Source organism: Oreochromis aureus, linkage group 17 (assembly GCF_013358895.1).
Source record: "Oreochromis aureus strain Israel breed Guangdong linkage group 17, ZZ_aureus, whole genome shotgun sequence".
NCBI classification, from domain to species: Eukaryota; Metazoa; Chordata; class Actinopteri; order Cichliformes; family Cichlidae; genus Oreochromis; species Oreochromis aureus.
Genome location: NC_052958.1, coordinates 12,999,773 through 13,022,631, shown reverse-complemented (window position 1 = coordinate 13,022,631; position 22,859 = coordinate 12,999,773). Strand labels below are relative to the sequence as shown.

At 40.3% G+C, this 22,859-nt stretch overlaps 1 protein-coding gene across 2 annotated transcripts in view; it reads right to left on the bottom strand.

The window, feature by feature from the left end:
* Window positions 1-22,859, bottom strand: part of snd1 (staphylococcal nuclease and tudor domain containing 1) — a 171,731-nt gene that overhangs the window by 104,356 nt on the left and 44,516 nt on the right. For both annotated transcript variants that reach the window (XM_031758705.2, XM_031758697.2), the window contains exons 15-16: window positions 19,949-20,090; window positions 6,954-7,063 (exon numbers count right to left, since the gene is read on the bottom strand). In XM_031758705.2, the coding sequence (XP_031614565.1) occupies window positions 6,954-7,063; window positions 19,949-20,090 (252 nt within the window). The remainder of the gene's footprint in view (window positions 1-6,953; window positions 7,064-19,948; window positions 20,091-22,859) is intronic.

Genomic DNA, 22,859 nt, shown 5'->3' with positions numbered 1-22,859 from the left:
TCAGGCCTCTCTTATTATCATTTTCTTTATTTGCCATCTCTGAATATCCCTGACAGCACTGCATAGACAGGTGGGATATAATAACAAATTCAAACAAGCTGGAAGGCGGAATAAATGAAGCCAAACAATAAGACGAGTAGTGACGTGTTTATTGACACAGCCGCTGGCTATCTGGCTGGCTGCCTCGGGTATTCACAGCCAGACCAAAATCCAATATGTAGTTTGGCTATTTTCCTTTTAAGTGAGATGGACCAGTACAAGTGGAGAAAGGGCAAATAAAGACACGACACAGACAACAGAAGCCTTTTTCCCCCCCTTCCTTTTCCTACTGCTTCTATTCCTTATGAAACACATCCAGTCTTCTGTCCTCAGGTTCAGTAATAATTCAAGGAATGTGTCTATGAATGTGAGCACTCACACTGATACTCCATGTCCTATACCTTTCATTTTGCCCAACTGTATGTTTAAAAATCCAGAAGCAGCAAAATGTAGTGTGGAAAAAAAGAAGTGGAGTGTAGAGAAAGAGAATAAGAGAGTGCATTATACCATTGCCCTCACTGATGTGGAAGAGCACTGCAGTGCCCTTCATGTAGGGGATAGGCTAAGAGGATTCAGTGGGTCCCTGTGTGCACTGTGTTGCAGTCTTAGCACAGTTTGCAGGTTATACTTATCAGGGTGGACGATGAAGTTGCAATTTCATCACACCGACTCGCACACACACACTAAACACAAGGTCGCCCTTGTAAACGAGTTGTGACGATAAAGCAGAGGGAAGGTTTCTACCTCTCTCTCCATTCAAGCCCATTTATCTCCCCGTCTGCGATGGCGCGAATGCACCGTAATTCACTACTTTCAGGGAACAAAGAGGCAGAGCAGTACTTAAATTCCAAACTGCTGCAAAAGTAAAAGCTGGACTCCACCTGTTGACACCAATTAGTCCAATATAATGCAGGCGAGCTTTTGTGGGCAACAGAATTTATGGTCAGAAGTTAACTAAAACAAAGAATAGTAGCATTATGCTCATAATGTGGGATTCAAGCTTGAACTTTTCCTTTTTTTGAACTGCAAACTTGCATGGTTTGCAGAGGTCACGCAGCTAGAGCTTTTGTTTTTGTTTTTTTCAAGTAAGAAACATATCTGCTATCAGAACCAAAACAAAATAATCGCACTGAGATCGGATTGGTTTTAAATATCTAAATGGATGTCAAATTTAAATACAACATTAACACTTTGTGCTTCCTTTCAGATTTATTTTACTGTCATCTCTTAAATGAAAACCATTAAAAACGCCATATGGGTCGTTCGCTACTCTTTGCTAATAAAACACACTTGTATGCAACCGCTTTTGGCAACAAGCTACCATATGATAGGAGAAGCATTAAATATTTCTTGTATGGATCTAGTCCAAACTGGTCATGCTGCTAGGCTAGTGCCAGAGTTATGAATGGATGGGGACAGATCCTGTCTGTGGCTATAAAGCTGCAGTAATCTGGATATGGGGCTGCCTTCTGCAATCATGGTTTGTTTAACTACAGCATGTGATGGGGAAAAAGGACCTGAGGGGCAGTTCACCGTCCCCACCGTCTGTCTCGCTGACCAGGAAACCACACTATGAATTATTCATCGTGTATACTTATTCTCCATCTCTCACGCTCACACGCAGCACGAGTATGCCGAAGTATGACAAAGAAACACGAGTCAAAAATAGATAGCAAAAGCGAGGCCAATATAAACAACAGAACATGGGGCAGTTGTGTTAGAGAGCACAAGAGAGGAGCAGACATGGTCAAAGGCTGTGAGATCCAGCACTTGTGTAATCGACCTCACGCCAAAATAATTCAAGCTTGATCGGAAATCAATGTGAGAGCATGGGAGATGTGAAGAAATTCGATGGTGTCCTGCGGTGCTGTGTGGCAAAATAAGACATATAAAAAAAAGGGGTCAGATCCATAAAGGGGGTGTATGTGTGAGGAATGCTAAATTAAGTGATCACAGTTGCAATGATCACAGATGCACGGGGACAAATAGAAAAGGCACACTAAGTAACACTTCAATAAACCAATTGCCACAGTGTGCCTTTATACGCGAGCAGAAGGCAAAAATCCTCTTCATATTACAAAGGCATTGGGTTTATTAGCATTTAATCAAAATGCTCACCAAGAACAGTTATTAAAGCAGAGAGATCTGCACAGGCAGGCATTAGCAAGGCATCTGTGATGCCACGCTGGCACAGTGACTCATCAACGCTCCACAACACAACCTCCTGCAGGTCTGAAGGCAGCCTTTGCCAACCCCCACCCATGGCAGCCTGATGCACACAGTGTTCGTGTCACAAGGTGGAAAATGCGGGTGGGGGTGGGGGGTTTGGGGGACCTCTTTTAGGCACGAGGGGGCCACGTTTAGGACAGCATGCGACGCCACGTGAAACCAAGGGAATGAACCCCCTACACAGAAACTGAAGTAAGTGCTGTGTGTGTGTGTGAGAGAGAGCACTGTGGAAGTTAAAAAGCTGGTTCATTTTTCAAATTTGTTTTGCTAAAATTACTGATATTTTCCTATATTTTCGGCTATTTTTTATTGTCAAATACAGCTCAAGTACAAGATGAAAATAGGGCTTCTCTTAAACTGCAAAGTATCTAGTAATTCAAACTCAGAAGAAAGATGTGCAATCACTTGGAATAATGATGTGTAGCTTTTACTGTGTGTTATTTCAGAAGGCAATTCATCCGAGTGAATAAAACTGTTGTATTTGAATGCTGTATTTATTGTGGATGGTTACATAAAGAAGACGAATGCTTTATGAAACTATGGTGGGTACTTTGGTTTCCCAAGAAGTCGCCAGGGAGGATAGCACAGACGTTATGTGGGACGCCCTGCCTGGCACAACCCTCGCTTTTCTCCAGGCTTTGGCTCTGGGAATACACAAGCTTGTGACCCCTGATATTGGGTGTGTGTTTCCTTATTAACCTCAGGTGAATCTATACTATGATTTTTTTTTTTTTTAAATGGCAGAGAGGTTACACACTACGATAGGGACCTGTTTTTATGTCAACGTGCATGTTTTTCTCAACTTGCCTATATGTGAGAATAGGCTATTAAAATGTATGCAAAACAGAGGTAAGTGTTATTGAGTAGGCAGTCAGGGGTATACAGTAGATGAGAACACCCAGACTGAATGAGGTCAATAGAAGTGACAGTATACGTAGGCAGAAGAGTGCATCACATATTACTGTCCACTTAGCCTGCTCTTATCCCTGCTCAAACACGCCATCCCTGCACCCCCCTCCCCTGTCTTATTCTTGCCTCCTCTCCCACCTGGTGAGGCAGTTATGCAACACCAACAGTTCCAATCAGGGATCCTTTCTGTGTTGATTACTACAAACACACTGAAAGATAAAAGAAGAAGGAGGAGGAAAAAAAGAACACAAGTAGATGCATTTTAACAGAAACAAATGGTTCAATCCTCAGAGCCTAAGAGCTAGTAGCCTTAAATACAATGCATCATCTGACGTATCAAGCAGATGATCGCACGGCAGCCATCTCACTGGAATGATCATTGGGCCTGCAGCATTTTAATGAGCCACCGAGATGGTTCAAATATTATTTCACTAACTAATATCATGTTTATTAACACTACAACTCTAAATATATCCCAAGACTAGCTGAGTCATCCCAGATAACCAACGTCAATGCAGTAAAATTCTTCTGTTCCCCTGCCTCCTGGTTAGGTTGAGCTTTTGAAGATGCCACGCAAAAACAACAAAGAAAAATCAGTGACTAGTGAACGGATTTTTTTTCCCTGTTTTTGTCAATGGAAGGTGGGAGGTGAGAGAAATTAAATGGAAGACATCAGAAAAGAAAAAGGAAATGTCTGGGGAGAGGTGTTTACCGATGCATTTTTTTTTTTTTGCCCCTGCTCAGAATTCTATGCTGCTGTTTTGGTTCCACGCTGGGAACGGGAGCAGTGTCTGTCAGAGATTAACACTACACAGAGTGTGAGGAAGGGAGAAGGAAGAGAGAGGGATAAAGGAAGACAGAGCCGATAAACACAAAAGTCTTCTTTTTCTTTTTTTTTAAGCAAGGGGAATCAGAAAGCGCAAGAAATCTTTTTCTTTTTTTTAAGAAAACAACTGAGAGAGACAGAGGGAAATCTGTGACGATGGTGGCAGCGGTGGTTGTAGTGGTGGGGGGGTAAATAGACTAAGATGGAAGCCAAGGCCTCTCCCCTCACTGGGTGCCACATTAATTATGCATGTCTGTATCAAGAGAAATTAAAACATAGCCGTGTAGCAGTTTAAAGATAAATTGAGAAAAGGAGGGGGTAGGGGGAAATGGTCGTTGAGGAGAGAAAAAGCTGGGAGCAAATGTCAGGCAGAGATTTCAAACCGGACACTGAAGACAAGAAGGGAAGCAGGAGTGAATTACAAATGACTTTTTTTTTAACCCCTGTTTGTTTTTAGGACACAGATTTTTATTTTATTTCTTGAAAGGGGACCAGAACAGTGGTACAACAGAAAAAAAGAGACAGAGAGAGCAATGTGTGCTCATTCCAGCAACCAAACTCAATTTCAAGGCCACAAAGAGAAAGAACTAGCTAATTAGAGCAAAAAACGGAGGTGTCGGAGTGGGAGAACGTAGTGGCCACTGAGTCAACATATCGTTAGCTCAACAAAGCCCTAGAAAACTAACATTGGCTGTCGAGCAGCGTAAGCAGGAAAAATATTTTATGAATGCAAATGACTACGCCACCGAGACCCAAAAATCAAATGGTATTCACGTGAGGCCACCTTAGGAGGATCCTCAAAAGCCGCTGCAATCAGATGCTATTCAGAGATGAACCAACAGCAGAATCTCATGCTAATGAAATCAAATGATCCACATTCACGTTGGAGTGAGACACACCTTAATAACCAGTTTCATTTAGACTTGCTGCGATCTGCAGGGATGGGAAAGATAGAGAAAAAGATGGATTCAAGGGCAAGGACCAGTTCTTCGTTCTGTCTATCATCGATTTAATTCTGTAGCTACTCACTTGCCTCAATAAAGCGACTACATTTCCTGTCACCTCTTCATTCCAGCTTTCTCTCTCATGTGTGTTCTCTTACAGCTAGATGTGCACTTGAGCCAATTTGTTCACCGAAATGTAAAGTTTTTTTTTCCCCTCAAGGTATTCAAGAGACATCATGAGACTGAGTCATCAAAATACTTTTCTACTCAGTGATTCATCATCTACTAACTTTCTTTCTAATAAGTGACAGCTTACGTATGTGTGAATGCTTAACTCTATTGTTAGCTAATTGAATGCGTCCCTCTCAAGAGTTTGACTGTGTTTGTGTTCATATTAGCCTAAACAGGAGGTCGGTGCAGCCAGCCAAACAGCCAGCCCCCACACTGGGCTCGAGACTCATTATATGGCTCGATCTTTCCTGCTAACTCCCACCTACCTGTGAAGAACTTGCTGACACCACCAATGACTGGCAAGGGAGGAAATGTGTGTCAGAGTGTGTGCACGAGCTTGTATGGATGGATGAGGTTATGTACATGATGGCAAATCCTCAAAGTCAATTTTTCTTCCCTAACCAAAATAAGCATTTCATGTCTTAAAACAGCTTTGATAGGCAGCTAGACTTTGGCATCATTCGGGCATATAAATGTCCACAGTGTCAATGAACCAGATGCACACACACACGGTTGGACAGAGAGCACAGGAAAGCACCAAAACAGCACACCTGCACTGCAGCTTGATGGTAAAAATGTTCAGATGTGGGGAGTTTAAAAAAGAAAGGGGGAAAAAAAAGTGCCATATGGATATGTGAACGAGGTTAAAAACTCTATTTTCATTCCAGGGGGACTTTAATTTAATCTGTAAAGATAACAGAATCTCCAAAGACTGTGTGCCTCTTGTAGATTTAATCATATATGCATGAGAGTGTATACATGCATCTGTAAAAACAATAAAAATTCAGATCATATAACTGCTCCTCGACTTCTGCGCTTCTATTACCAAATTCCCCTGTTGTTTGCATCAGTTTTTTAACAGTCCAGGCGTTCAGAAAAACCTAGGTTTCTCAAACACATACACAAAAACACACGGGTCCACCTGTGATGGTGGCTACTGGCTCCATTTTCATTACAATTAAACATCAGAGGACAGTGGAGTTAGCCACCCTACGCAAAAAAAAAACCCCTTTAAGACTGAGATAAGAATGGAGAGGAGTAGCTTAAAAAAAGAGAGGAGAGACTGTGTGTGTGTGTCCTGGATAAGTGGTGGCAGGATTATAGCTAGTTCCATCATGGCTTTGGTCCGTTCACTGCCTCCTATAAAAACCTATTAGCATGTGAATGAAGAGGCACACAGTGGATGGAGTTTTCTAAAGCCCAGGAGCACTGATCCACTATCAGGTGAGTTTTCCGTAAACTGGAATAAGCACTGGAGGAGAGTGTGTGTGCGTGTGCAGGTGCTTTTGAGGCTAGTGGATTGGGATTGTGTCCACTTCTGTCAAAATTCTTCTTGAGATTTGCCAACACTTTAATGCACCTGTAATAAAGCTCATTTGGGAGTAAACAATTTAATCAGCTTATTAAAGCCAGTGCCCCTATCTATGGACAAACTGCCTTCATATTAGGTTTGACGGAAGCAAGGAAAAAACTTGGATTTTTCGATGGCAGAATTCAGCTAAAAGAGCTGCTCTCCCATCTGCTGTTTAAAGCACAACAAACATTCTTCTCACATCTCTGAACCAAAATGATCTTATGTTCAAAGTAAAGTAAAACTAAAGTGTGAGTGTGAAACTAAAATGCTGCAAAGTGGATACTGGAACTCAGACTGTGAATAAGAGAGCGAAACGGAGGAAGTTAAGCGCCAGAACAGCAGAATATCAAAAGTGCCCAACATGGAGCTGGGCTTTGAAACAATAGGAACTGGGGCCAAAATGTTCCACTTCATTGCTTACCTCCCTTTGCAGCACCAGCTCTTTGGTGAACAGCATGGCCTCGTCACTAAAGGGTTCAGCCACCTGCATGCCTCCAGGCGTATTCCGGGAACTGCGTGGACATTCAATACCTGGCCAAAGACAAAACAGTTGCAGGAGTTAAAGGTGAGCACAGCTGCTACTCAAAAGAACAGCAAGCTGCCTAAAATTGGTTTGACATTATTTGGTTTGATAAGCCAGAATAATAATTTTTTTTTAAAAGACATGACTGAGTCAAATTATCATTTGGAGGAAAAAAAGAAGAAAAACCACTCAAATTACATCCACATTTTCCAGGCGCTCCTGACAGCTTAGACCACATTAAGCGCGTTCCTTGCCCCTCTTAAAAGGTCAAGGTCAAAAATTGTTTAGCTGCTCAATTGTACAAATGCACGTTGAAGGCAAAATAGAGATTAACCAGCCGCACTATGATCTGCACTAAGTGGATAATTGGTTGTCAGAGGTCATACCTGAGTGCATGAAGCACTTCTGTAGAAAACATTGACACTAAAAAGTGGTCTTAATAAATGTTTGTCTTTGGGATCCTATGACATGAACTCTGTTATATTTTCAAAGGCTTTTTTGTTTTTGTTTTTTAAATAGAAGAGAGATGGGAACGGATAAGCCTGAGAGCAGAGGTGAAGGGAAAGAGGAAAGAGCAGGTATAAAGGTGCTTGGACGGTAGAATATCTACATTAACCAGTATGAAACCAAAATGTGACAAAAGGCATATGCATGCAACAGAGAATTTATGTATTCAAAGGTGACCTTGAAAGGTCCTTTAGTTCATGAATGTATGCGAGGATCTTAGTCTTATAGAAAGGCTCGGTTCACAAACTGAATTATACATGTATAACCTGTACTGGAGGAGATATGTTTCACTCACTGAGACGCCTCCTCCTCCTTTTATTCCCTTTCATACATGATGATGTGAACGCTCATGGAATCTTTCAGATGAAGATTCAAACGGTGAATATAAAAACATAACAGCTTTATTTATTTATTTTTGTATTCGTTTGCATCCAGTTTTCTCCAAATACTTCAATTAACGAGCAATTAGTGTCACTTAACCACTAAAACAAGCAGGTTGGTGCTCTATTGTTTTATGCAGAGTAGCCTAATGATAGATTCGGTTGGGAGTTCAACCCTCGAGCGCTGTGCTAATAAAGCAACAGCTCTCTCCTACGGTCTTTTCTTCCCTCTTTGACTCAAGGTTTAATTTAATGAGCTTCACTCGACTGACAGATATACTGCCTCAGGGTGGACTCACAAATACATGACAGAAGAGTAAAATCAGATTTGCTAGGGAATCCTGGTGACTTAGTGCTCAGCATTGGCCATCTCCCTCTAATACTATCCTGGGATTTGAATCTGACTCCTGGTCCTCGTAAGTATTATTTATGGTCTCCTTGTGTTCCCTTGGAGAACTTCTGAATGATGATGTATTTCTATAAGAGGCATTTGAGATTCGCAGAGGTATATGCTGCTGAGATTGTGTGTAAAACTGAAGGAAAACAATATGTGTGTGGAACAGAAAAGCTCATGTGTGTTTGATTAAGGGAGGAATTGCATACGATGAATAAAGCCGTCAAATTTGATTTAATATATCCAAATTTTAAAAAAAAAAATGTTTTCGAATTCATATTTACAAAAATGCTTTACAGATGGGATGGATAGGATTTTTGAATAACTGAATAGTTGTTATATTTTTAATAAATCAACCATTCCAGAGACTATTTGTTTTTAAATATGCACTCAGCAGCCACTTTATTAGGTATACCTGCTTAAGTGCTAGTTAATACAAATATGTAGTTAACGTATTTATTGATGCAGACACAGTAGAGAAAGGGGATTTAAGTGACTTTGAACATGACATGGTTGTTGGTGCCAGATTAGCTTGTATGAGTATTTCAACGGACAGCTTTGAGCTTATAAGAAAACAAAAGTAAGTGTAATAGTTACAGCCAAGGTAGGCAGAAGACCAGCGGAAGACCACTCCTGTTAGCTAAGAACAGTCTCGCCAAAACTTGATGACAGAAGATCGGAAAAATGTTGCCATGTCTGGTAAGTCTTGATTTCAGAAGGTCAGAATTAAGCATAAACAACATGAACGTATGAATCCATCTAGTCTTGTATCAACAGTTCCCACTGAGTGTGCTGGTGTAAAGGTTTAAACTATACAGTCTTCATGAATATTGTTGCTGATAATGTCCATCCCTTTAAGACCACGATGTACCCTGCACATAGCACGCCACAAAGCTGACATTATCCAACCTGGTAGCAGAAAGTTCTATCTAATAAAGTGGTCAGTGAGTTTATATTGTTCCTACCTCTACCACTAAAAGGTGGTGGTAACACAAAGAGAAGCTGTTTTTGGACTACTGTTTAACAATAAAAAAAGAAGAATGTGTTTCTCTGCTAACTACCAGACCCCAGACCAATAAAATGTGTGGGCCACAGCGAGAGCCATTTAACAGCTTTTAAAATGAACAAAATTACATCCAGCGTGAACTCCACCAGCTTAAGATAGCATGCTGCAAGTCTATCGCAACTATGGCCAATTATATTAGAGGGGTGTTAAGTCTTCAAAGAATAATGATGTTACTTGAAATGCCCATTTCTAGTTTACAGGGTCATTAATCTAAGACACTATGAACCTATAAAGTGTGTAAACACTGGCTACTGCAATTTATAAGGTTATTTTATTTATTTGTCCTTTCTAAGAAGTCATTATAAACTTTCTAACTGCCAAAAGATTAACATTACTGTTTATGTATAGAAGTAGAAAAAGACTGGACTGAAGGACCAACTGACTTTTTTTTTTTTTTAATCTCATCTTTTTGTTTAGTACTTTCTGTTCCCTGTGTGACCATGTCCCATTTATGAGAACAAGAACAGAAGACATCAGCGCATTCACACTGGCAGGGAAGGGAAAATGGCCCAGGAAAGGCAAAAATGAGGCCACAGGACAGTCAGCACCCAAGGGTTATGAAGAACTGTTGAGTCAACCTTCTGCAAGACTTAAAGTGTCCAACAGCTAGCTTTAAAGCCAAACAGACACGTGAGAATTTCTCTTTTACAGTCAAGTTTACATCGTTTCACTCCAGCTCAAATATCATGTTCCTGAGTAATTCAAGGTCATGATGTTTAAATTACAATATACTTAACTGTCAGACAGTTTAAAGCTATGAAATGCCAAAGACTAACAATAAATATATTTAAAATTAAGAAACATCTGTTTTTTAAATTATAGCATACAATAGTTCAGTAGTATCATAGTTGTTGTGCATATTCTCCAAAGTATTTGTCTATTTTCAAACATTAACAAGAACAAAAAGAAAATAAAGCCTCCAGTAAAACAGAGAGACGGAGTAGGAGGAGGAGGAGACACTGATGGCCAAGATCATTTGAAAGTATTTATAGAAGTGGACCAGGACAGGACTTCCACAAGGGACACTGTAGCTACAACGCTGCCTGAACAAAGACAGGAGGAGAGGTAAGGGATGCCGAGGGGGGGGGAAGGAAAAGAAAAGAAAAGAAAAAGACAAGAGGAAAGGCTGTTAACAGCTTGCAAATACTGCAAGCCGTTAGCAAAAATTGGTGTATGAAATAATTGGAGAGGGAGAGATATTTGAGTTTCTGCTCGAATTGGCCGAAGCTATGATAAGGGCTGGAAATGTAGGGTTTTACCCCCACCCCCTGGCATAATCCACAGAAAAGACGAAACATTAATGTAACAGACAAAGAAGTACAGTTTAACTGTACAAGTACACAAAGTACAAGGAATTTCCAGGCATGCAGGGAAGACAATTTCAAACCAGCTAAAGTGCTTAAAAAAACATTAATACTCAAAGAAAAGCAAACCGCTAAGAAGTAGCTAGAATTTCTTAAACACTAATGAATGCATCCCAAATGAGAAGTCCAACTAATCGAGTCAGACATGCAAACAAATACACACTGCATTGTCCCCTCAAATGACCTAACTGCACTCAATATCCTGTGACTTACTCACACATACTGTAGTCTCCTCCCTGCAGCATTTAGACCAAACCAGGGAGTCACTTAGCATAGCCAATTTTAACCTGCACCACGATACATAACTCACGCCTGACACCCCGATAAACATCTGGGTCAAACTGCAGGATATCCATCTTATCTCCGAGACAAACAAGACATACACTGATCGTCCTGACATCACACTATATACAAAAGCAAAAAAAACAAACACACACACACACACACACACACACACACACAGGATGCTGCTGTACAGCTGCTCCTCATTATTGCCTGCAGTGCCTGCCTACTTGTCAATCCACCATCAATCATTATATTTGATGTGCAAGACACGGGCATTGGATTTTTCATTTTTAAATGTCTCAGCCAGACTTTAGAGACAGATCTGGAAAGACTGTTAGTAATGAATGACTGGTTCATTTTGGAACAAATTAACGCACAATTGAATGAGCAGATTAAAGAATTAATTTGTCGTTTCCAAATGCTGCAACTCAACTCGTAAAAGATGACAAGCTATCAGCAGTTTCATTTAGTAATGCTGTGGTTTTGTATCACCCCCAAACCCTGCCCACCCCACCCCCCGCCTCGCTTCCTCCTCCTTCCCTTCTGCAGAGCTCAGGCTCAGAGACGGGTGGGGTGGCCCTGTGGTGAAGATGTTTTTAATCTGTGATTTGGGGTGAGCAACATGACTGATGAAATACTGCCTGCCCCCCTTAGCTAAAAACACCTTTCCTGCTTAGTCATATATACACACACACATATACACACGCTTTAAGCTCCTTTGCCTTGCACCAAAACACTATCCCTCCACCCGGACAGGTCCTCACAAATTCTCCATCATTCTCTGCCACAATCATTCTCCACACGAAGCGCAACTGTTTCTATATGTTCTGCTATAAATCGATAAAAAGGGCTCGCACATAAGATGTATGGAACCAAATTCAATCTTCTAACCTCGTGGCAGAAACACACACACGCAAGCTAAACCACTTCAGCTTTCTCTTGACAATTGTTTCTGTCGTACAACCGAGAAAGATGACGATCTCATTCGTTTAAGCATTAACAGTACTCTCTGTGCTCACTGTCATTTCAGAGAAAAATCACAAGTTGCTTACATTAAGGCCAAGGTATTAAAACCTCAACATATGTTTGTGTTGCTGTGTGGGCTGTGCATACTAAATAAACAAGATACAACCACAGACTGTAGGTCTGAAAAATGAATCCACTGCTCAAGTGCTTTGAACCTGTATTCTTTCCAAGGGGCTACTGCACTAGTTTAAAATAGCCAGATTAAAGATAGAGTTAGACTGTATATGGTTTAGATTGTTTACAGTTTATTTTGCTTTTAATGAGCCGGACTTTTTTGTATTTTGTAAAGTGGTTTTGAGCAACAGTTGTCCAGGCTTTACAGCAGATGAACAGCATCTGAAAGTCATGGCTTTAAGAAACAGGGAACAAACCTGACACGGGACCTGTCTGTTTATCTGCTGTTTGGCGAAGCATCATCAGAAATGTTCTGAATGGAAGGGTGTCTGTCAAGAAGCCAATCTCAAGGAAAGAAAATGGGGAGAAAAAAGGCTGAGGTATGCCAAATTACACAAGGACGGAACTAAAAATCAGTGGCAATCAATCTTGTGGAGTGATTAATCCAAATGTAAACATTTTTGGTCCAAATAGCCATCAATAAGTATGGACAACATCAGGAGAGAAGTGCAAAAGTGAGGGTCAACAGCCATCTGGTAAACATGGTGGAGGCTCTGTCATGGTTTGGGGCTTAGAATACAATTAGGAACGCATAAAAGTACAGTCAAATGCAATGCGGTCTGGAAAGTGCAGACTGGCAACGATTTAATTTTCAAATTCTTAACTTACTGCCGATGCAGTAAAAGCAAACCTGGACAATGTAATAGTCATGGATTGACCTCCCCAGATCCTGGACCTTAACAATATTAAAGCAGTGTGGAATCAAAAGGCAGCAAACATCCAAAGAAGAGTTGAATATTCTTCAAAAAGCCTTGTGAATTCTTCCTAAAGACTACTTAAATTACAAGAAAGCCTGCCTAAGAGACTTTAAGATGTCAAGGTGGTCTTACCAAATATTGACTTTCCAGTTTGTTAGAACCTATACTTCTATACTTTATTTCTCTTTCTTTTCCATTTTCCTAGCAAAATACAAAGAAATGACGTGAGGCTCAAGACTTTTGCACAGTACAGAGAAAATGACTACTTCTCTCCTGATGTATTACCTCAGTAAAAACCCACCCTACTGAGTTTATAGTCTGAGTCTCTAGTTTAAATTCATATTCACTATAGAATAACTGACATTTTTTTAAAATTATTATCCTAACTATAGCAAAATGGATTCGGCAGCTTTGTAAAGGACAAAAGTAACTTATGAGTGATCAGTTTCCTTTGTTTCACATCCAAACCTTGCTCATCATCATGCTAAAAAACAAACAAACAACCTAAACACTGTCAAAATGTCACACTTAAAGATTCAAAAACAGTATAAAAACAAATGTGAGAGTCACAGTGGCTACATCTATCTTTTATATAAAGCTAAGCATTTACCCTGCTTTAAATCTTTCTTACAAACCAAGCTAACGACCTTGAACCAATTTCATTCTTCACGGGAAGACATGAAGGTAATAGTGATCCTGTCGTACAGCATACAGCAAAAACAAAGTTAACGTAATTTCAAAAATGTCAAACTTTAGCCGTGCATTTATGTTTAATATGAACAATTAAAAGAATAATTATTATTTCCAAATCATTACAGCTCACCTAAAAGAACCAATCTGGATATATAAGTGACAAATATTATGTACACTGCCAGCATCTAGTAATCTAGTTAAAATTCCTCCCAAAAACTACACTATGTAATTCGGTGAGCTTTCAGGTGACTAGAGATCACAGGAGTGGATCGACTTCTCTTCCACTGGTAACGATGAAAAATGACAAGTATCTTCTTACAGACATGTGCCTCTCGTGGCTGTCGTGCACTAGTGTCATCATGCAGTTTATGCAAACAAATAACACGCCACAAATCCCTAAGTTGGTAATCGGCATGCTGATTAGCCTTCGACTTTTTACACATACCCTGCCAGATGTACTGTTTTTGGCATGTCTGCAGGTATAAATGGATGCTTAAAAGATAAAGGCAGCTCAGTATGAATGCTATTACTGTCTATCATTTTATTTTATGAAGTCGCTAATTCTTAATTTTTGACAGGCTGTTGGCAGGTTATAATTAGCCTTGCAACAGGCAAACAAACAACTAAAAGCTTGGGGAGGTTCATGCCTAAGTGTGTGTATGAATTCAGCTCTAAAATCCTTTCCTCAATAACCCCTTTCATCAGAACTTCCATCTCATTAATCCTTGCTGTCCTTCCCCATGTGCAACTATAAGGTAAATTTCTCCTATTTGAATATGTCCACCTCATCCTTCACTTCCGTTAATGCAAAAAGGCCAAGCCAAAGTTTACCCGAGGGTAAACACACACATACACACACAGGTGGCCAAGCCACAGAGTGCAAGCAGCTGATGGTAAGATCACGAGAGCGTGCTATTAGGGAAAATCTTTGGATTGTTTGACCCTCTCTTATCCTCTCAATCTGTCTTTCCGCCTCACCATCATCTCACCACGGCTTTCAAATGTAAGGCCTCATTACCTCAGACAAAGCTTAGGCAGTGTTAGAGCCGTTCCTCTAGAGCACACATTGCATTTGTGATATTTAGTTGTAAAAATAGATCATAAAAAGGGGATTTTTTTTTTTTTGGTTCCTTGTTCTTTACATTGTAAACAAGCTGAAAAACTATTGACATGTAGATTTGTCTGTGCTTATCTGATCTGACAATGAAACACCAATACTGAGTTAAAAAATGGCCAGAGACAAGTTAACTCTGTACCACCCACAGTGGAGCAAAATTATTTATTTTTCACATGCATTAAACTCAATTGTTCTTTGTTTAAGTTGTAACACATTTTATACACAGTAGCATTCATGTTTAATTTCAAGATTACTATTCTATTTCAAAAATTGATATTCCTGTTAGTGCTGTCAGTGTTAATCTCGTTAAAATGACGTTAACGCCATAACCGCATTAACGCGGCAAATCCATGCGCTGGGCTGCACGGGGCTAACGCGTTAACTCGCTAACAGAGATTTGCCGCGTTAATGCGGTTATGGCGTTAACGTCATTTTAACGAGATTAACACTGACAGCACTAATTCCTGTATGTTGAGACTTTAACAGCCACCGTGTAAGATTTACTTGGATCTGTTAGGATTTAGGACATTTTGTATATATAATTATATTTTATATTTGTTTGTGTACAATAAACAATGTTGTCCCTTCATTTACAGGCAGAGGGTCTTCTTCATAGCATGTTTGCACCACCATGCTTCCATAGCAGCAAGTGCCTTTATCTGTGGTTACAGGGCCTTCAGATCAATACAGTTATATTTATAAAACGTTGATTCACAATAGCAGTCGCCTCAAGATGCTATATTGTAAGGTGGAGACCCTACCTTAGTACAGAGAACAGCCCTACAATCAAACAACCCCCTCTGAGCAAGCATTTATCAACAGTTGGAAGGAAAAAACTCCCTTTTAATAAGAAGAAACCTCCGGCAGAACCAGGGTCAGGGAAGGGCAGCCATCTACCTGATCCATAGTAAAGCCTGATCACTAGTGCATTGTTAAAATTGATACCAATACCAATATTTGGTGATTTAAAAATATATAGACATATTAGCTGATCCTTTTTTTCCTTATCAGATACACAAATTAGTTTCACTAAAATGTTATAGCTTTTCATGAGTCTTACTAAGATAATGTGACAATGCTGTTGCTTTTGTGATATTTCAAGTATGTGATGCAACATCATAACCAGGTTAAAGGGTGTTTCTTCCATATCTTCTTTAGTTTTTTCCTTTTTAATTTATGGGTCGCTAGAAATGCTGATACCAACATACTGGCAAATAGCTAATATTAACCAATATATTGGTTGGGTTCTACTGAAGGGCACAACAGCATTTTATTGTACATACTCTCCTGACTATGTTGGGATTATGCTTGCCTTTTTCTTCCGACTTTTTAAGATAGCGTGTCTTGAAATTTGCTGCCTCATTTATTTTTCTGTTTTTATTTATTTATTTTTATAAATCTGCCCTCAGACAATGCCTGAAGTGTACCACCAACACACAGGTGTTTAAGGCAGTCTTTGCCTGCACTAAACCAAACGCTGTGTGATGGCTAATGTTCCTTGCTGACACTGGAAATCTTTGTGTCCGTCTGATCGGTGGTTCATCTTTTTGACAGTCTGCTGCTCATAACTTTACAACAAGTAACTCTGGAAGTGCACTTCACCTGCTCTGAACTCAAACTCTGAAATCCACTGAAGACAATAAACTTTTACATCCTTTTCACCACTTTGTCTACCTTTGTTTAAACCATCCTTTACTCCCATTCACCCTACATGAATTGCTTTTTTTATGTCTCCTTTTTACTGTATCCCCTTTTTGTTAACCTCCATGTCCTTCCAGCCTCCACATCTTACTTCTGCTCTTCCTTTCATCATCCATCGAGACCCCCTCACCACACCCTTAAATCCCTTTCCTATACAGTACCCCCCTCTCTTAGAAACTGGATGACTCCTTTACCCTTTATCAAACTTACATATTGGAGTGACAGTGCCCAGCCAGAGAGTGAAAGAAGAAGAAAAGTAAGGCAAAGTGCTTCAGGAGACTAAAGGGGAACTACCCCTTCAACCCCCTAAGCACACCTCCGGTCTTGTTTGAAGCATGGGCTTCACTTGCTGCTGTACTTTGTTTCCTCAACTGTCTTTCTACATCAAGGAAAACTCTGGAAAAGGAAGGAGACACCGGGCCTTTTGAGGTACCTCGCTGGAGAACCAATTTCCTTGCAGTAGTCAGCGGGGTTCAGTGTTAAACCGGGACAAATAAGTATGGCTAAACAAAAGAATAAAAATGCTGCTGGCTAAGCAGGCCGGGAGATCTTAAATTGTGTTTTGGTATTGTAATATTGAATTGCGGCGTTACATCACTTACTGCCTTGGGATGATTTCATTTGCAGTGCTACTGTAAACACTTTGTTCTTAAATGCCCTCCCACAACACTGTTAAAGAATAAAAATTTGGCCTTGATGAATACAGTATGAAGAAAATGCAGCTAATGAAACAGATGACTAATGCACGGCATGTTTTAAAAGCAGCATCCTTTGAATGCATTTCCTTTTTATCTGCATGTAGAGAATATTTACATAGCACTCGGAGCAAATTACTAAACAAGGGGACTCGGCATATAGAAAACATGCTTTAACCTTTTATCCATAATTAATGGGGTGATGAGTAATGACGATACTTAACCCTACAAAAGCATAAAATGACACAGCTGTAAAACTTTATGGTTATGGTAATGAGACATAATAGACTATAAAGGTTTAGAGTAACTGTTCCGACATGTCACATATGTACCATGCAGCATAAATAGGAGTTTAATCTCAGTATCAAGTTACAACTTCCAAACGCATACCTTTAAAATATAAATATTAAATCTGCACAATTTAGTGCCAGAAAGGCTTTTGTCATGTATACAATTATCTCCTTTTATAAACAACTTTTACGTGACACACAGTAACGATAAGTCCTTTTAAACTAGCTGAACATATCGGAAAAATGAATAAAGATTTCCTCTGCAAATTTTATTTTCCGTCACAAATATGCAATAGCCTGAAGAGAAAAGGTCCAAAGGGCCCCTGCAGTTTCATACACAGATAAACACGACAGGCTTGAGGGCAGCCAATTTATTGTGCGTGTCATTTTCCACAGCCCTTGGTGCAGATGGGCGAATAAAACATTGCAAGATAACTTTGACAGGAAAGAGAAAGAGGAAAGAGATAGGACGCACTTGGAGATTAAAAGGTACGGCGATAATAAGATGTCCTTTGTGCTGTGGGGCTTCATTTCATGTATGGCTAACGGTTTAAAATTTGTTATCACATAAAGAAAACCATGCACAACATAGAGGAAAGGAACTGGTGAGCTCATGCCCACCATTAAAGATGAGGAGAAAAATAATATGAAAAAGAAGAAACAGAATAGGAATGAGACAACAAGAATGAGTACACGTGTAAGCTCTTGAATTCATGCAGAGGACTAAATGGAAGAGAAGCTAAATACACTAAATAGGCAGGGAAAGGAATCATTTTTAGCAATCAGGGTTAATCCAACCAAATGTGTGTATTAAAGACAGCATGGGTCATCTTCTGGGAACAGCTTTAATCAAGTCTGCTCAGTGCCCATCAGTACTAATGCAGTTCCTAAGATTTTCTAATAATCTTTGATTGAATAAAATTATTTCAAAAGTATACCATGTAAACATCAGTCTGAGTTTACATTATGGGCATTTAGCTAGCGAGAAAAGCAAGACCAAAACAACAAATATACGGTCCTGTGTACAGATGGCTTCTTGTGATGGGGTCATTTACATGTATCCTGGTGCAGGCAGTGGACAGAACAATGCAATTTAAAAAGCCATCAGTGGATCGCAAGACAATCAGACACAAAATTACAAAATTAATTAATGCATCAACAAGTCAGCCACGCATAATTAAACTGAATCTGGCTGTCTTGACAGAAATATATTGGTGTTTGTTCTACTGGAAATGAAGAGGAACTGTTTAGCGAGTAAATGTCTGCCTGAAATGAAGATGGACTGAAACACAGTTTGATTGCAAAAAGAGCATTATCTGTGTAAAGGCTAAGCCTTCTCGCTACCACCCATGATCTGGAAGGATGCACAAATCATTGGTGGCTGCTAGAGATACAGTCTCTGTGTTTTTATTACTAGCACCAACTGTCAACACCGTCGGGGAACTGAAATAAATGACTGGACCTGCTATCAAGCAGTCCCTATTTCATCCCATCTGCATCTGCTGTTCTCACTGAAAATAATATAAAGGTCTACAAAAGGTAGGACACATGAGATTAATCTCTGAATTTTATTCTCTATAAAATGTCAAACAATAGCAATATTTGTGGGATAGCTGTGGGATATTTTTCACATGTATTTTTACATTTATTATCTCAGACACCAAAAGATTTGTGATATTTTGCGAAGAAATCCACCACATCCTTACATGTTAGTAGAAAGAACCAGCAAAATTCTCTGTTTTTCTCCCCTTGGTCACTCTTCTATATATAGTTTAGTTTCGTATATTGGAATTAATCAGTCAATGAAGCAACTGCAGCAGCTCTGTTTATTTTCGATTCTTCTCTGTGTTACTGCTTTTCAGGTTACAAAAAAAAAAGAAAAAAAAAGCGGTAAACGAAGAATAAACTAACTGTGGTTGAACATATACTGTGGTTTTCACAACATGACCTTCCCACATACTTAAGTAAAAGAGGACAACAAAAAGGCGGGTTTTGTACTTGAAGCACAAAAGAAATTATAAAGTGTAGCACTAAAAACCTGGAGTTTAAACCTCACTTTATCTTGAAACAGTAGCCAGTTTCTAATGAAGATTACTACCAAGTGGAGAGCAGAGGGGGAGTCCATTTCAAACTTGGCAGAACACCAGAAGGGGGGAGGCGAGGCTAAAGGGGGCACATGTTTCACGCCAACAGTGGTGTTCTGAAAGATGGTGGGCTGGGACTGGAACACACCCAGCTACCTCTGTGCCCTCTCAAGGTTGGCTGCTGAGAGGAGTGGGAAGAGCGTAAACCTTTGCCCCCCTGCATCATCCGGTGTCCTAATGTGACGCTGACTATCTGCACTGGCTGCAATCTAAATGAAAATATCTCTTCTCTGTTACTGAAAGACATGGTGAGGAATTTTATCATAGAAGAAACTAATACCCACCCAGACCCAGATGTGACTCAATTAGATGACACAAAATTAAATGACCTTCACGACAGAAAGGTAAAAGATACCCACCGGCAAGGAGGAATGTGATGAGGCAGGTTTCTTTTGGCATGTACAACTTTAGGCGCGAGCCGCTGAAGACGTATTCTACCACAGCCTCTGACCGGCCAGCCCTCTGCAGGAAGGGCAGGAACTGCTTGGCTTTCTGTGTCTCCTGAACAGCAAAGAAAGAAAGAGAAATGACATCATTATTTTAAGCTACAGCTGGACTTTGAGAAGGAATAAAAAAACAAAACATTTCAAATTTGAAATAGCTATGTAGACAAGACACAGAGTAAATAGGTTAATAGACAACATAATGTGTGTGCTTAATTCAGATATTTTTACATGTCGATCAGATCCATCCAATCCAAAAAAAAAACAAAACAAAAAAAAAAAACACAACTCTCTTTTCCTGTTTCAGTCTCTGTTCTTAAGGGTGAGTCACTAGCTTAGTGGTGTGCTTGGGCCAAAATTACAAGCAGAGCCAAATCATGTGTATTCAAGCAGGGTCAGTGATGTAGCGGCGGTGGAAGATTTGTAAACGATAAAAAAATTATTTAATATGCGTCTACTCCAGGCATGAGCATGTAGGCACAACAGACCAGTGAGTCACTGCCCAGTGTGTGGCAGTGTGGACATGGGAGTAGGCACAAAGCCTCAGAGGAAAGGACGGAGCTAAAACGAGTAAAGTCAGAGCGAAAACATGTGTTCTCCCACTGTTATTGCGAGTTTATGCGAGGGTCAAAGCGGTTCAAAACCACAAATATCAATAATTCCGTTCCTTTTTTAGAGAATGGTGCACTAGACATAAAGCAGCAACAGAAAAGACGGACGAGAAAAACCATGCAACACGCGTCACCGGTGTTTTTGAGTATTTGAGTAAAGGGTATGTGCTTCAGTCATAAGATGTACCACCTGAACTGCACCCACTGCAATCCAAAATAACCCCCTCAGTGGGAGACGTCAGAACCGAACGCTCGCACGTACACGCAAACACATTTACAGCACCTGCAGTGTGTGGGCTGTGCAGTCTAACTTGGTTCCGAAAAAGAAAGAAATGAAGAGACACGGGAAAGGAGAGGACCTCATTATGCAACCTTTAAAGGCATGAGGTGAGTCAAGTGCTGTATCTACTCTCCTCCCACTACCTCTGTACATCTCCTACACAATACATTTATAAACCCATCCTTGCTCTATTTGTGACTGCATCCCACTCAATGTACATAATCCCTTTCAGTAAACCTGTACCACCAAAGGATGCTGACGTATAGAAGCGTGTAAGAAGTGTGTGTGTGTGTGTGTGTGTGTGTGTGTGTGTGTGTGTGTGTGTGTGTGTGTGTGTGTGTGTGTGTGTGTGTGTGTGTGAGAGAGAGGGTGCCCGTGTATGTCCGCAGTTGCATGTAGGCGTATACCAAATTAAATAGAAAAAAAAAAACAGAGTGAAGAAAGTGGATGGATGCTGAGGTGTGGAGTTGCAATGTTGCTATTTTGGTCCTTTTATTAGAATGCTCATTACATTAGCCTAGCCAAACAACTGGTGCATGTGCATGCACGCGTGTGCGCTCACGCCCACTGGCATCAATCCTAGCTGTTGCTGCAAATCATGCATCTCTTATTTGAAAGTGACAGAAATGCTATAGAGGGGCTGTGCACAGCACTCATGTGCATGTCGCACATAAACACATGATGGAGCACAATCCCGCTAAAATGCAAGGACCGCTACGACCTTTGCGGGCTTAATGGGACAGAATTTAACGAGTGTGATGTGCAATTCTCTGTGTGGCCTATAATAATTTTCTTACTACTGTTATAGTTAATTATTGAGCACCTCCCCGTGCAACCACTTCCAAGTCATTGCTACATATTAAATGTGGTCAGTTTAGCCAGTTAAGTTGGGCGGAGGTTTATAAGCAGGAATTGCATTAAACCTCCCAGATGAAATATAAGAGCTGCTCAGTCAGCACAACAATTCCCTGTCATAATTATTTTACAGGGACTGCCGGTAATTTATTTGTGCTGCTGACACAATGAGACAGGGAGCCTACAATGATGACAACGTGGAAGAGCAGAACATCTGAGAGCAGTTATACACAGCCACATCTTAATGACTTATTAGCCAGACTCTGAAGTCCAGTTGGCGTTAAAGAGCTTTAATGATTCGTTCAAATGCATCATTAGAGTAGAGCTTATACCCTCACTGGCCAGTTGGTTAGGTATAGCTTGTTAACTACTGCTCGTTGCCACAAATATCTAAATCAGCCAATCACATGGAGGCAACTTAATTCATTTCGCTATGTAAACAAGGAGAAGGTGACTGAATGGGGATGAAAGTTGATGTAAGTCACGAGATGGGCTGGTGTGCATAATTTGGGAACTTCTGATCTACTGAGATTTGTTATTTTTAGGTATGCAGAAGAGAATATCTGAAGAGACAATACAAGCAGTTGGGCTACAGCAGCAGACGACCACACTGGCAGCTCCTGACAGCTACGAACAGGTAACTGAAGCTACAATTTGCATTGGCTCACTAAACAGAAGCTTGAGGGAAAAAGTTACTTGGTTCGGCAAGTCTTGATTGCCTATTGTGAAATTCAGGCAACAGGAGGGGGGAATTTGGTGTAAACAACATGAAAGCATAGATCCCTCCTACCCTGTATCAGTGGTTCAGGCTGCTGGTGGTGTAATGGTGCGGGAATACAATTTTGGGCGCACTTTGGTCCCTTTATTATCTTTTATGACTACAGTGTTCCCATCTCCTGATGGCTGCTCCCAGCAAGATAATGGATCATGCGACAAAGCTCAAATCATCTCAAACTGGTTTCTTGAACATGATAATGACCTCCACAGCCACCAAGAGAGAACCTCCAGAATGCGGCGAACAAATCTGCACCAACTGTGATATTCCATCATGTGAAAATGAACCAAAATTTCAGAGGAATGC